General features: G+C 37.8%; 2 protein-coding genes across 2 annotated transcripts; one reads left to right on the top strand and one right to left on the bottom strand.

Moving 5' to 3' along the window:
• Positions 1-3560: 3560 nt before the first annotated feature.
• On the bottom strand, positions 3561-5213 carry LOC147949999 (uncharacterized). The gene is made up of 3 exons (XM_087511804.1): positions 4822-5213; positions 4033-4583; positions 3561-3939 (listed from the first exon to the last, which is right to left on the bottom strand). Exons 1-2 carry the CDS (start codon positions 5181-5183, stop codon positions 4184-4186), a joined length of 762 nt encoding a protein of 253 aa, XP_087367930.1. The 5' UTR covers positions 5184-5213; the 3' UTR covers positions 3561-3939; positions 4033-4183.
• Positions 5214-10933: 5720 nt separating this feature from the next.
• On the top strand, positions 10934-11272 carry LOC109127714 (uncharacterized). The gene has a single exon (XM_019233076.2). It carries the CDS (start codon positions 10934-10936, stop codon positions 11270-11272), a length of 339 nt encoding a protein of 112 aa, XP_019088621.2.
• The last annotated feature ends 3636 nt before the right edge of the window (positions 11273-14908 follow it).

The following is a 14908-nucleotide window of genomic DNA, read 5'->3' as shown; positions in this document are numbered from 1 at the left end:
TGGACAATTAGGTCAACGAAAATCCCAGTATTATTGTCGGAACATCCAATATTTAATTGTAGTACAGAGAAACCAAAGAAACCAAAAATTGATGTACTTGTGGATGACTTGACTAAGAAATCCTTGACAAATAATTCTTTCAAAGCACGTATGTTTTACAACAAAAGCATATAGAGGGAAATCTTTTATATTACACAATCAACAAGAGCAAATCAATGATTTTTTTTTTTTTTTTCCTTTTTCAAATGGAAATTCCATTTCCAAAATAACATAAAATTATGTTGTGTTCAAAAAAAAAAATTACCAAAATGAAACTTGGTGTCGCATTGAAGTGTAACAAATGTTCGATGATCATCATCATTGTTAACTAACAGTTCGAGACAAACTAAACACAAATCTGAGCCCTCGAGAGGAGAATCACAATTGGCATCATCAACTTCTTCGACGTTGAGGTCAAAAGCGCGCTGATGGTTTGCTCTCATTTCCACTCCTTCAATTCAAAGTCATAGTATTACTATTATCTTTAAAAAATCACAACCTAGTTCTATATAGCTTTTCGTTATCTTTTCCCGAAATCGAAATGAAAAACAACGAAAAACTCCAACCCAGTCTCAGAATTTGTTTTAATTAGATAACCATAACAAGTTATCTTAAATAGAACTCTTCAAAAAAGAAGAAGAATAAGAGAATCGCTGGACTCTTGATAAAATGTATGAAACTCCAAAAGATACATATCATGATTATATAGATAAGATTTTACTAAAACTTTACTTTGTTGTTCATACTCTTTTGACACTTTTGAAAGATCTAATTATTAACAATTAATAACATATTTCGCGCCAATAATTTGTTTAACAACTTTTTCTGCAAATCAGATTTTCATTAAATGCAAACAAAAAGTAATTAGAAAGACGTTATACAGAATTACTATAACATAATTTTTACATACGCTGATGTATGTGCCATACACTAAGAAAAATACAGCATAAGGGAGATTGACAATGCTTTCCGAAGAGTAGACTTACTCGCTAACCGTTCATAAGATCGGTTATTGTCCAACTTCATATTTAATTTTTTTTCCTCTTACGATTCGTACACAGCATCTTGTGGCTGAACTTTTTTTTTGCGAACCATAACTGTAAACCAATGTGTCCAAACATAACTCTCGAATATAGGCATAATGGTACCAATGATTCCGTACCAAAGTCTTTATGATATATCACGACTTTGTAATATTTTTCGACATATTCACAAATAGTTTCAATATAGTAGTAGTCTCCACCATAACATCCTTTGAGAATATTTTCTTGATAAAATTCAACAAAACTCTAAAACTAACCGGAGAAAGCCACAATACTTTGTTTGATCTCATACTTCGACCAACACCATCATCAACAACACCCCAAAAGCGATGAATTTGAGTAGCCATAGAACGAAGTTTTTGATTCTGCAAATGTAAAATCATTCCCACTAGAATAAACCAAGTAGTCTCCATCTCTTGTACAAACTCGATCAACAACGTAACATGAACATCAACTAACACAACACAAATTTCGCGTGACATTATCTTGACAACAGAGTCCCATCTAAGCTTTGTTAAAACATTTTTCAAACTCCAGATCTGACCATTAATACCAATAATATATAGTCGCATATATGTGATCAAGCACTCATTCAATTTTGATAAGCCAATACAACAATAGCCAAATCGATGTAGTCCTAAATTCATCACCCAAACCGTGGAATCACCAACATTCACTCCCGGATCTCAAATCCAAATTTGATCTATGTTTCTCATGTTGTTAAGATACAAATTAGATTGAAACATCCATATATGGGAGATGAAACAACAACCATCAATAGATGGAAAGAAACTGACACAATTACTGTTGGAGTGAGGCTTGAGTAAGGTCAAAAATACACTCTTCTAGAAGAAAAAGAGAATGAAAACGTGAGTCTGAATAAAACTCCAGCCTCGATAGAGACAAACGACACAACCCTTTTCCGCCTCAAAAACATGACTTCCAATGAATTTTGGGTGTGATGAAAAACTACATAAGTCGAGAATGGTGCTAGTAAAGTCGAGAATTTATTTAACAACTTTTGCATGATAATTTTACCTAAAAGAGATCACTAAGTACCCTTCAAAGAAAAAAAAAACAAATAAAGAGATCACTAAGTCAAAATATTTTGTGCCAGTTTAGCTAACAATTATTAGGTGCTAATTATATCTAAGAAATATATAGCAGATTTCTATTTAAATTATTTTGCACCACCTGTATAACAGACGAAATCATATGCATATTATATCGAACAATATTACACCTTGATTTTGACAGTATATATATATTACACCTTGATTTTGATTACTAATTAATCAGTATAATAAACATATACTAAGAAATGATATTAATGCATTTTTTTTTTTTTGAAATTTCAACTTGTTGCTTGATAAAAATAATTATTTACAAAGGAGGGGATGAATGAATTATGAATAAAAATCTAAGTGCAACAAAATTGGGATAGAGAAAACATTGCATCGTGTGAATAAATTTAAGAAACAGAGCAGTCCCTTGTACATATCATTTCCAACCAGTCTAGGTTCAAAGAAGAGCACTCCACCTAGTGATGATCAGATTGTGTAGTTTTAACTTATAAGGGAAAATTAGGAGGAATTTTTTGTAGATCAAATTTATTTATGGATGGAAGAGTCCTCCGTTGACTCTCTCCACATCTCCGGTCTTGTAGGAAGCCACTCTTCGTATCGGAAATGTCGCCTTGGGACACCTTGTTCCGATATTATGCCATATTTTCCAGTTAATTTCATCTTTATTTTTTGTCATCTTTGAAAATTTTGTTAGAGTATCCTGACTTATTGTTCAAAAAAAATCAGATTAATAATTTGTTTAAAACACATGTTTAAATTTAAATTGGTGCTTAAAAAAAAAGAGAGACATTTAATTTAAGTAAAAAGAAATATGCTGGAAAAAAATAAAGTATGAAGAAAATATGGATGGATGTATAAACTTATTATTTACTATATGTTTATGACAAATAATAATTGCAATTAAATTTCACATGTTTTTCTTATTAATTGCACAAATTTTTCTTTTTAACTGCATATATTTTTCTTATTAATTGCACATATTTTCATATTAAAATTAGTAATTTATTAAATAACTTTCCTAATAGATTTAGTCATATAATAGATTACTTTTAGTTTTATATACTTTAAAAAATATTAATTGCAATCATTTTATTATTAGAATTTTAGAATTTTTCCTATAATTTTTAATAAAATTTATTTTCACACGTTTCAAAATATAATCAATATAATTTGACACATGTCGCGATTATATGAAATAATAACTTTGAAAACTAAGCTTCCACATAACAATTTTAAGAACAAAACATTTTTTTTTTTGCGTAGTTGATAACAATTTAAAGAACCCTAAGTGAACCAGACAACTCCGAATTAAGAACAAAAAAATCAATTATTAACCAATATAAACCGAAAAAACAATTTCAAGTTTTCTGAAATCACCAAAAAAAAAAAAAAAAAAAAAAAGAAGACAGTTCATTTTATTTAATAAGACAAGATAAAGATGCTTAGTACAGCTTATTACAGCCACATAAGCTGCCACCACGGTTTCCATTGGTTCCTCCGCCTCCATGGCTGCCGCTTCCACCTCCATGTCGTTTCCATTGCCATCGGTGTCGTCTCTGCCGGCAGTACTGTCACCATAAACCATGGTGTAGAACTCGCTTTCCATCATGATGTGTTGCACCGGCTCCAAGAAAGTCTTATCAGTCACCCATACGTTAGAGGAGCCAATGCTATTGACTTGGTTCGAACCAGGTAATATTGTGCTGCTGCTTGGATAACACTGAACCATTTGTGTATTAACTGCCTTTGAGTTGTCGGTTCTTCCAATGGTACTACAACAAATAGAAAAGAAAAAAATGAAGGTAAATATATATAGGGAATTTTATTGAAAATAGTCTATCGAATACGTGATATATTTTGTTTACCTGTGATTGAGATATGGATGGCAAATATAATGCCTAGCTATCATCACCCCAGGACGTGAGAGCCTCCAGAAGATTCTTCTCTCAGATGGTACAGGAATATGCGGAAACAACGGATATGAGCCAGAGCTGCGATTAGAGAATCTTGGTGGAATCACAGGTGATACATTGCGATTAGGGACTTCTTCAGTGTCGATGTTCCCTTGCTCTCTTGGATCTGAAGCCTCAAAGACTCGAGGACGAGGAACAGAAAAGTGTTGAGCAATGAAGAAAGAACACTCCACATACATACATTGTAGACCCCTACGATGTTTTGAGAGAGAGAGAGAGAGAAGAATCCAGAATCATTGTCAGCTTCTTCTTCTTCTTCTTCTTCTTCTGCTGCTGCTGCTTCTGCTTCTGCAGCATCAATAATCTCTTGAATCAAATCGCCGTTTGCAAACCGCCATTGACCTGGTTCGACATTCCTACAGTTTGGGCATTTCATTAAGCCATTTGCATTATAGGCTGAGCCAAGACAATCTGCATACACATGAAATATATCAACACAAAATTGTTAGATGTCTATGAGATAACAATAACGCATCAGACAACAAAAACAAAACGTACTAAGCTAGTGGTACCAACACAAAAGAGTGCATGATCTATGGTATATGATTGGGAAATTAAGGATTTATGTATATGACTCATATCAACAAGAGAAAATTGTATTTGTTTCCTTCACCACAAATAAAAAATTATATTCAATAAAAATAAAATAATTTGATGTGCAAAGAAGTTCAAAGAAATTACGTATCCAAGTGAAATCTGTGAGCACACTTAAGCGTAACAAGTGTTCGCTGATTACCACCATTATTATTGACCAGAGCCTCATGACATACCGAACACGAATCCGGATCACTGGCAGAATTCGAGTTATTCAGAGAACCACCATTGTCTTCACCAACAGGATTTCCTTGTTCAACAGGATTAGCTTCGTCAACAGGATTTTGAGAATTGTGATTCTCTTGATGAGCAGGTTCCACGTTCAGGTCCTCTTGATGAGCAGGTTCCACGTTCAGGTCAAAACTTTCATCAGCAGGTGGTGCTACGTTGAGGTCAAAAGGGAATCCCTTGCCTTCATTAACAATGTTGCTGCTTGAATTCTTAGCCATATCTACTAAAAATCTCAAACCCAATTCTGAAATCCCTTTTATCTCTTTACTAATTAAACTCTATGGAACTATGTAATGGAGAGTTTGAGTTTATATAGATGGGCGTTACTCAAACCTTTATTTTTCTTTTAGTCTATTCTTCCACCTTTTTCAAAGATGGAAACCTTATCAATTAGTATTTAATACGCGCCAGTATGTATCTAAAGACTATATGTTTAGTGTATTTTATTTAATAACTCGTCAAAGATATCATTAAGTATCTTGCACCAATTTTAGTCAAGTATCTAACTCCATATTTATATACAGTGACTAGTGTCATATTGTATTTATTGTATATGTAACACGTATCTTTTTAATTATTAACATCTAATTAATATATATTAATTAGCTAAAACTAATTTTATGAATAATTAATTAATGTATGCTATTTTTCAACTTTTTTATTTAATTTTATTTTTATGTAAAGTATTTCTAAAAAGCTAAGATTTTAATAAATAGAAAAATATTATAAATCATCTTATATTTATTATGAGTTGGAAAAAAACACCAAAATAAGCTTCAAAAAAATATTAATGGTTTTACCTTCTTTCTATTTAAATGCATTGAAAATTACAGAATTTATTACTGCAAATAGAAATAGCTGTTTGAAGCCTTTCAATATTTCCACAAAAGCAAAAATAAAATTAAAACAGCTCATTGTTTTCTTTCTTTGTATCGACCTACGTGAATGCATCATTGAAAAACCTAGCAAGAAAAAACTAGCAAGTTTATTTAGTGACTCTCATTCCCGTACATGCCCGGTATAGCCCAGCAAACTGGTGCTTCAGGTATCATATTATATGTTCACTTTAAGAAGCGTCATTATAACAAACGTCTTATGATACAGTGCTTATTGTCATATATATTGCGCTAGAGGTGGCATGTTCAAGTAGCAGTAACTTAATTTTTATTTGTAAATGGGCAACCAACTTTTATTAGGCTTTAGGAATCCATATAGTTTGGCCGGCCTAGCCATGTCCCTCCAAGCCACAAAATTTCTCATAACATTTTCTTTTTTCTGGACATAAGTGTGTTTTTTCTTTAATGACGTAAATGTTATATGAAATGTTTAAATCACAAGTTTTGTCCTTACCCACAAAAAAAAGAGAGAGGGAAAAACATGTATATCACATTTGACATATGTTTCAAACAAAAGGCTTCCGTCGTATCGTATCGTCAAGGTTCTTCTGTTTTCTCAAGTTCTATCGTGGATTTGATCACAGATTAAACTATGGGTAGAAACCTCCTTTTACATGGATTGTTCATGTTTCACTGTTCAAATCATTAGTTGATTCCCTCCATTTTTATATGCTTGTAATTGGATTTCTAGCCCTTATGATTGAGAGGTAAAGTGCCATTTGGACTACAAACGCTCATTCATCTTAGAACAATATGTAATGAAAATTAATTAAGCTTAAAGAATCTTAAGGACTTAGATACATTTATATAAATTCAAAGTTCTTAGAAGAACTCTTGTTGACATGCAATTTAATATAACAAAATCTAAGTCTAAGGCAGCTTTTCCTCATAGCTTCCATGATATCCACATTCAACCTGTATATGAGATTGACATGTGCTGGAATATGATGGAGGTGATTGAAACTGGGGAACACGATATGAGAAAGATGATGACCTCTGTAAGCGGGAACAGAAGCGAGATTTGTCTGACAAACGCGACTGGAGACAATTGTCATCATGTGGAAGAAAACCATGAGCAAAACGATCACCTGCAAACTGTATGTTTTAAGATAGACAAAGATAACTAGTAGGATATGAAAAGATTGTGAGGTGGTGTAGAGTCGTACAAAGAGTAGAACAGAGTAAAATAGAGTAAAATAGAGTAGAAAGAGTGTGTGATTTGTAGAGTGTAATGGAGAAAGAGATGGTCTCTCTTCTTACTTCATTTAGTCCATGGATACAAGCTAAATATAGACAAAATACAAAGGGAATATCCTATACAAGATTCTACGCACAATTACTCATGGGATAGTGACATCTCCTTAACATAAACATCTGATAGTTAGTTGACTTTGGTTCCCACTTGTATCAACTTGCAAACGGCTCCAAGAGGAAGGATCTAGAGAGTTTGTGACCGTTGGTGAGGCTTCTCTTCATGGGCTTAACTTGTTGGATCTTTGAACTGTACGGACGGCCTGTCTTAGCTCCTTGTACGGATGATGGTGTGAATTCTAATACTCCCCTTCAAGCTTAATTGATTGGAATCTTTGATTATGCTTGGATTCACGACCATCCACCTCGTTAAAAACCTTCGTAGAGAAAACCACATGGGACAAACTATACACAAGGGAAAAAGACTGTAGGTGTCATGACCAGAGATTTCATGGCTGAGTGAGATCCATGAGTCCAAGTTTAGAGTGAATATACTCACAAACTTGTGGACTAGCTGCTTTGGTGAGAACATCAACTAACTGTTCCGAGCTTTCGGTGTAGCATGGGAGTGTGACGCCGAGTTGAATTTGTTCTCCAACCTTATGGCAGTTGACTTCAATGTGCTTTGTTCTTTCATGGAATACCGAGTTAGAGGAAATATGAACGGCAGCTTGATTATCACAATGCATTGTTATTGGCTTCGATGACTCAACACCAAGGTCTTTGAGAAGAGCTTTAAGCCACATCAATTCGGTAGTGAAATGACCCAACCCGTTTTTTTTTTTAATAATAATAACTAATTAGCTAGTGGTCCCATACCTACTAGCCACCTAACCACAACATTCAACAGCGGAACAACCAACTCAAACCAATATTCAATAAATAACCAATAATCAATATTAAAACATAATAAGTATCCAAACATCATGAACCAAATAACCTGCAATCCTAAACAATGTTCTAATGACCCAACTCTAGCAACCTAGCAAGCCAGACAACAACCAAGTGCATGAACATCCTCCTCTTCATTTCCTTGATTCCACGATCACACTTTGTCTTTACCTACACCACAAACACAAATTGCAATGCATGAGTATTTTATAAACACTCAGTAAGGCAATCCTCCCATCTACTGGGCTATACACACAAGCATAGAGACATCTCTAACCATCAACCAAAAATCAATAACCAAACAACAACAAACCAGGACTCTGCACCAACCGACACCAAACATGCATCGACCGACACCAACTGGGGTTGCATCGAGCAACACAAGCTTGCATCGACCGACACAAGGTTCACTTGCATCGACCGACACTCACACTGCATTGACCGACACTCACACTTCATCGACCGACACTCACACTGTATCGACCGACGCATGCTCGACATTACGTGAATTCCCTAATTGCATCGACCGACGCCTCCACATGGCATCGACCGATGCTTCTAGATCAATCCGCACCGTCCTCGCATTGCATGGAACGACGCACATGCCGAGCATCGTTTTCCCAGAAGTTTCTCGTCGGATCTTCGTTCCTACAACCATCAAACTCGATCCCAAGCCACAAGAAAGCCTCACAAAGTCCAAAATAACATTCTAACAAGCCACACAACACATAAACAAGCAGATCAGAGAAATCTCCAGCTTAGATAAGCCATGGTAATACACTTACCTTTACCTCAAAAGATTTTGAACCACAAACATGAAAAAACACGCTCCTAGGAAGCTCTTACAACGATCCAGCTACAAATCTCCACAGAAACCTCCTCGAATCTCCCAAAAACCTCAAGAACAACAATAACTCCTTTTTCTCTCTTTTCTTTTCTCCAGAAACGGCCATAACTCGGCCTCAACACGACAAAACCCTTTTATAAGCGGTTTCAGGGTTTTTGTAACGTCCGTCTCCACGCACCCTGGGGCATGGCTGGCGAGCATTGTCGAGTTCTAAACTTGACCCTGTTCGAGGGAATCCCAATGATCGAGAGATGGTCGATCATATGAACTGATCGAGTGATGGTCGATCGAGACGGTCGATCGTTGAGCTGAACTCCGAGATATCCGCATCAAGTCTCGGACATGCGAGTTCTGCGGAACAGTTGATCGGGGAGCTGACGAGCGGCTAACGGTGGTACGTGAAACCGCGGGTAGACTCTTGATCTTGTACCATGGTCCACATGTATGTACTTGATTTTTAGTAAAATTACAGATAGATGCGCGGAAATGGTTACTCATGCGGGAGAAAGGACGTGGAGCGTGTACTGGGCGGTTTTGAGCGGTTTTCTTTGGTGTTAACTGTCAAGACTCGATTATAAAAAGAATAGAGTGTCATTCTTTGCGAGCTTAACCGAAAAACATAAGAACTCAGAAAGAATAGAAGTTTTTACAGAAACCAAGAGAGATCGTCGAAGTTTGGGCATTGATCGTTGGTTAGTTCGGGTAAGTATCGACTGAACTGTGTGTTCATCGAAAGTTTGTCAAGTATCAACTAAGGGAACGTTAATATGGTCTCTTTGTCTTAGATTTCTGGGAAGCGCGAGCGGTTGGGAGATCTGGTCGAGTGTCTAAGCGACAAGCGGTGTCAGAAACTGTATCCGAGAGACTAAGGTGAGTTGTGTGACAGTGGCAATGAGTCTTGTATCGTTTTATTGCGTAGATTCACTTAGTCTCTAATTGTCCTGTATAATCTGTATGATTGCTTGTCCTATTCTGATTATATGCTGCTTAGTCTTGGTGATCGATGCGGTTTATCGAGGATCTAGACCGGCGCTATGCTTGGGGGCAGTAATGCTTGCTAAGGACTGCTCTATTGCGGGAAGATTGCTTGGTAACTCCGAAAGGTTATCCTGGACGAGTTTCTTTTCGCGACTTGCAATATTGACTAATTGAATATACTGTTTGATTGTGATTGCTTGCTTGTGGCCTGGTTAGACGGGAAGACCGATCTCACTAAGCAAATCCTTTTGCTTATGCCTCCTTTGTGATGCAGGAAAGAACTGTGATCGGAAAGTAATTGGGACGCTGAAACCAGTTCACGAGACTAAGGCAAGGAAAGGAAGGATGGTTATCTATGGGTAGTTGTACTTGGTCTAGTATGTAAACGTGTAATAGCTTATTTTCAAAATCACCGTTGTACTGGAACCTCGTTATTAATTCAAGTAATCTGTTTATGCTTAGAAATGACTTGTCTACAATTTGAATCGTCATTGGTAAATAGTTCAGTTAATCGGAAAATGTTAAGTGTTCAATTAACATTTAACATTGAGACATTTAACAATTAACAGTTAACGGTGAGAATGTGGACGCAGCTGCTGTCGATGATGGTGCTGGTGCAAATGTTGCTGCTCCTGTTCAGTTGGGACAAGTGTTAACTGTACTGGCGCAGACCTTGGAGCGTTTTGTCGAACAATCGAAGTCATAGGAGTAATCAAAGTCATAGGAGGAATCCTGAAAATATTGATGAGAATGCTGCTGAGAATTTGTGGACGCGGCTGCTATCGATGATGGTGCTGGTGCGAATTCTGCTGGTCCTGTTCAGTAGGGACAAGTGTTCACTGTATGGTAGGTCTTGTCGAACAATGCTATGTTGGACCCAAGTAGGGGAGCGAAGTGTTTATGGGTGGGACTTTGTGGAAGAAACAATAGAAAGAATCAAAGTCTTAAAGATTAAGATGATGGAAGCTTAGGACCGCCAAAAGAGCTATGCGAACAAGCGTCGGAGAGAGTTGGAGTTTGAAGTGGGAGATATGGTTTATCTCAAGATAGTCACATATAAGGGTAAAGACCGTGCTCCTTGAACACGAAGTTGACACCAAGGTACATGGGACCGTACAGGGTTTTGGAGAGGATCGGACCTGTTGCGTACAGGCTGGAATTGCCACCAGCAATGGATGCTTTTCACAAATTTTTCCCTGTGTCCTTGCTACGGAAATGCATAACACATCGGGAGAATATTATCTCTGAATCGCCGCCAGACTTGCAGGAGAATATGACTATTGTAGGCAGACCAGTTCGGATAGTGGATCAGAAAATATGGACCAACCAAAAGAAGATGGTTAAGCTGATTCAAGTAGTTTGGGATTGTGATGGCGGAGAGGAAACGACTTGGGAACCGGACGAGGTGATGAAGGCTAACTTCAAGAAATGGTTTGTAAAGTAGAAGGTTCCAAGGAAAAAGGTTTGGATTCGAGGACGAATCCACTCTAAGGGGGGGGGGGGAGAGTTGTAACGTCTGTCTACACGCACCTTGGGGGAAGGAATTTGAATGATCGAGTGATGGTCGATCGAGAGGGTCAATCATTTGAACTGATCGAGCGATGGCTGATCGAGACAATCGATTGTTGAGCTGAACTCCGAGATAATCCGCAGCAAGTCTCGGACATGCTAGTTCTGCGGGACAGTTGGTCAGGGAGGTGACGAGCGGCTAACTGTGGTATATGAAACCGCGGGTAGACTCTCAATCCTATACCATGGTCCGCGTGTATGTACTCGATTTTTAGTGGAACAGTGTCGTTTTACAGATAGATGCGCGGGAACGGTTACTCATGCGGGAGAAAGGACGCGGAGCGTGTAATGGGCGGTTTTGAGCGGTTTTCTTTGGTGTTAACTGTCAAGACTCGCTTATAAAATGAATAGAGCGTCATTCTTCGCGAGCGTAATCAAAAAACATAAGTACTCAGAAGGAATAGAAGTTTGTCGAGAAACCAAGAGAGATCGTCGAAGTTTGGGCAGTGATCGTCGAGTAGTTCGGGTAAGTATCGACTGAAATGTGTGTTCATCAATAGTTTGTCAAGTATTAGCGAAGGGAACATTAATCTGGTCTTTTTATCTTAGATTTCTGGGAAGCGCAAGCGGTTGGGAGATCTGGTCGAGTGTCTAAGTGACAAGAGGTGTCAAAAACTGTATCTGAGAGACTAAGGTAAGTTGCGTGAACGTGGCAACGAGTCTAGTGTCGTTCTCTTGCATAGATTCACTTAGTCTCTGATTGTCCTGTATGATTGCTTATCGTATTCTGATTATCTGCTACTTAGTCTTGGTGATCGATGCGGTTTATCGAGGATCTAGACCGGCGGTACGCTTGGGGACAGTAATGCTCGCTAAGGACTGCTCGCTTGCGGGAAGATTGTTTGGTAACCGCATGGTTATGCCGGACGAGTTTCTGTTCGCGACTTGCAATTTTGACTGATTGAATATATTGTTTGACTGTGATTGTTTGCTTGTGGCCTGGTGAGACGGGACGACCGCTCTCACTAAGCAAATTATTTTGTTTATGCCTCCTTTGTGATGCCGGAAAGAGCTGTGATCGGGAAGGTAATTGGGATGATGGAACCAATTCGTGGGACTAAGGCAAGGAAAGTAAGGATGGTTAGGGCATCTGCAACCCTACTCTCTTTTAGAGTCAAATCTCTATCATAGAGCAATATTTGCTCCAATATTACTCTATATTTTACTCTAAAATAGAGAAAATGATAGTATTGCTCTATATATAGAGCAACTCTATTCTCACCTCTATTTTTTTACACTACCTCTATTTTAGAGTTGTAAATAGAGTAATACATTGGAGTAAAATAATGCTCTATTTTTGAGTTACTCTATTTTAGAGAAAAAAATAGAGATATAAATTGGAGATGGTCTTATCTATGGGTAGTTGTACTTGGTCTAGTATGTAAATGTGTAATAGCTTATTAGCAAACTCATCGTTGTACTGGAACCTCGTTATTAATTCAAGTATTTTGTTTATGCTTAAAAATGACTTGTCTAGAATTTGAATTGTTACCGGAAAATAGTTCAGTTAATCAGAAAATGTTAAGTGTACAATCGGATTAACTTAGCAGTGAGTTGTCGTGGCGAGGTAGAATACGGGTTGGGGCATTTCAGTTTTCCTAACCCCAAAACGCAATGTTTAACTTAAACTCGTCCACACAAAACCAACATTAAATCGACCGATGCACCCTCTAAACCGGGATTCTGGTTTGCGTATGTTACAGGTAGTGAGTTTTCTCATGGCCTGATACTCTGCTTCAGCGCTTGGTAGGGATACCACCTTTTGTTTCTTGCTTTTCGATGTGACCAGGTTTCCTCCTAGAAATGTACAGTAACTGGTGGTGGAGCAATGGTCTTCACGATATCCGGCGTAGTCAGCATCACAATATTCGACAAGTTCAGTGCTCTCATTGCATCCCATCCAAATTCCTTGTCTCGGTGATCCCTTGATGTATTTAAGAATCCGGTTCACCATGTTCCAATGGCGCATTGTTGGTTCGTTCATATGTTGGCTCGCGTGGTTCACTGCAAAACAAATGTCAGGCCGTGTAATAGTGAGGTATAAGCTTACCTACTAAATGACGATATTGTGTGACATCTTCAAATGTAGTCCTTTTCGAGTGGTGTCGAGACTGCCTTTTATCCAAGTTTTCCTGCTTCACTTAAAAGATCAAGTACATATATTCTTTGTGATAAGAACAATCCTTCCTTAGACCTATATACTTCTATTTCCAAGAAAGTATTTTAACTCTCCAAGATCTTTGATGTCAAAAACTGATTTGAGGAATAATTAATTATCTTGGATCCCTACCTTGTCATTCTTGGATATGATGATATCATAACATACACTAGAATGACTACAATATGTTACTTGTTAGTGTGAAGAGGGTGTGGTCGGCTTCTGATCGCCGAAATTCTCTTCCAACCAAGGTGGTGCGTTGCTTGTGATACCACGCCCTCAGTGACTCTTTTAAGCCATAGATAGCCTTGTTAAGTTTCAATACTTTTCCTGGGCCAATGGTGTCTTCTAAACCCGGTGGAGGTCTCATGTATACTTCATCTTCTAGCTCCCCTTGTAAAAATGCATTCTTGACATCCATTTGCAAAAGTTCCCAATCAAGGTTTGTGGCCAAAGAGAGGACCACTCTAACATTATGGAGTTTAGCAACCGGTACAAACGTATCTAGATAATCCTCCCTATACGTTTGTGTAAATTCTCTTGCTACAAGCCGCGCTTTATAGCGTTCAATCTCTCCATAACTCTTGTACTTGATAGTGAATATCCAGCATGATGTCACGCCTTTCTTTCCCTTGGGTAGATCAGCCTCATCCCAAGTGTGGTTAGACTCCATTAATGACCGTTCATCGTTAACAGCATCACGCCACACTTTATGATCTTTGGCTCATCATAACTCTGTGGTATCCAATGCTTATCAAGCTGACCAAGAAACGCCTGATGATCCAAGGGAAAGTGTGCAAGAGTGCAAACAGCTTGGGTAGGATGAGCTACGACAACATTGTTGTAGTAAACTCTTGTATTACGCCTATTCTGGATACGTTCACTCTTTCGTAATGGGACTATAGATTCTTGAACGCCACTCTCCTCATTGTCATCTTCTGTTGGCACGAATTCAGCTTCACCGGAGTTGTCATCACCATGAACCAAGTTTAAATCATTTTCATCATCGATTGGTATTTGTGGTGTGTTTTCGATTTGGAGATTGTTGTTCTTGATAGGTGTTTGGTGAGTGTTGTCGCAGTCTTGGTTAGATGTTTCAGGTGGTGTCAGCTCTAGTGGAATTGGTCTGTCGCTAGTAGTCTCAACACCAAGCTTCTCAAGAATAATGCGGAGGTTGTTGGCATGATCAGATGAAGACGTGTCCAGATCCTTGATGTTGTTCCAATTCTTCTCATCATAGTATCCCTTTGATTCCACGAACTTAACAACTCGTGAGACAAGAACTCGCTTCATTTTAGGTTCATAGCACTTGTATCCTTTTTGAGTTGTAGATTAGCCGATAAACATACTTTT

This window comes from Camelina sativa, chromosome 1, assembly GCF_030686135.1.
Source record: "Camelina sativa cultivar CO46 ecotype springtype chromosome 1, ASM3068613v1".
Lineage (NCBI taxonomy): Eukaryota > Viridiplantae > Streptophyta > Magnoliopsida > Brassicales > Brassicaceae > Camelina > Camelina sativa.
Note: the sequence above shows the minus strand (reverse complement) of the source record. Positions and strands in the feature narration are given on the sequence as shown.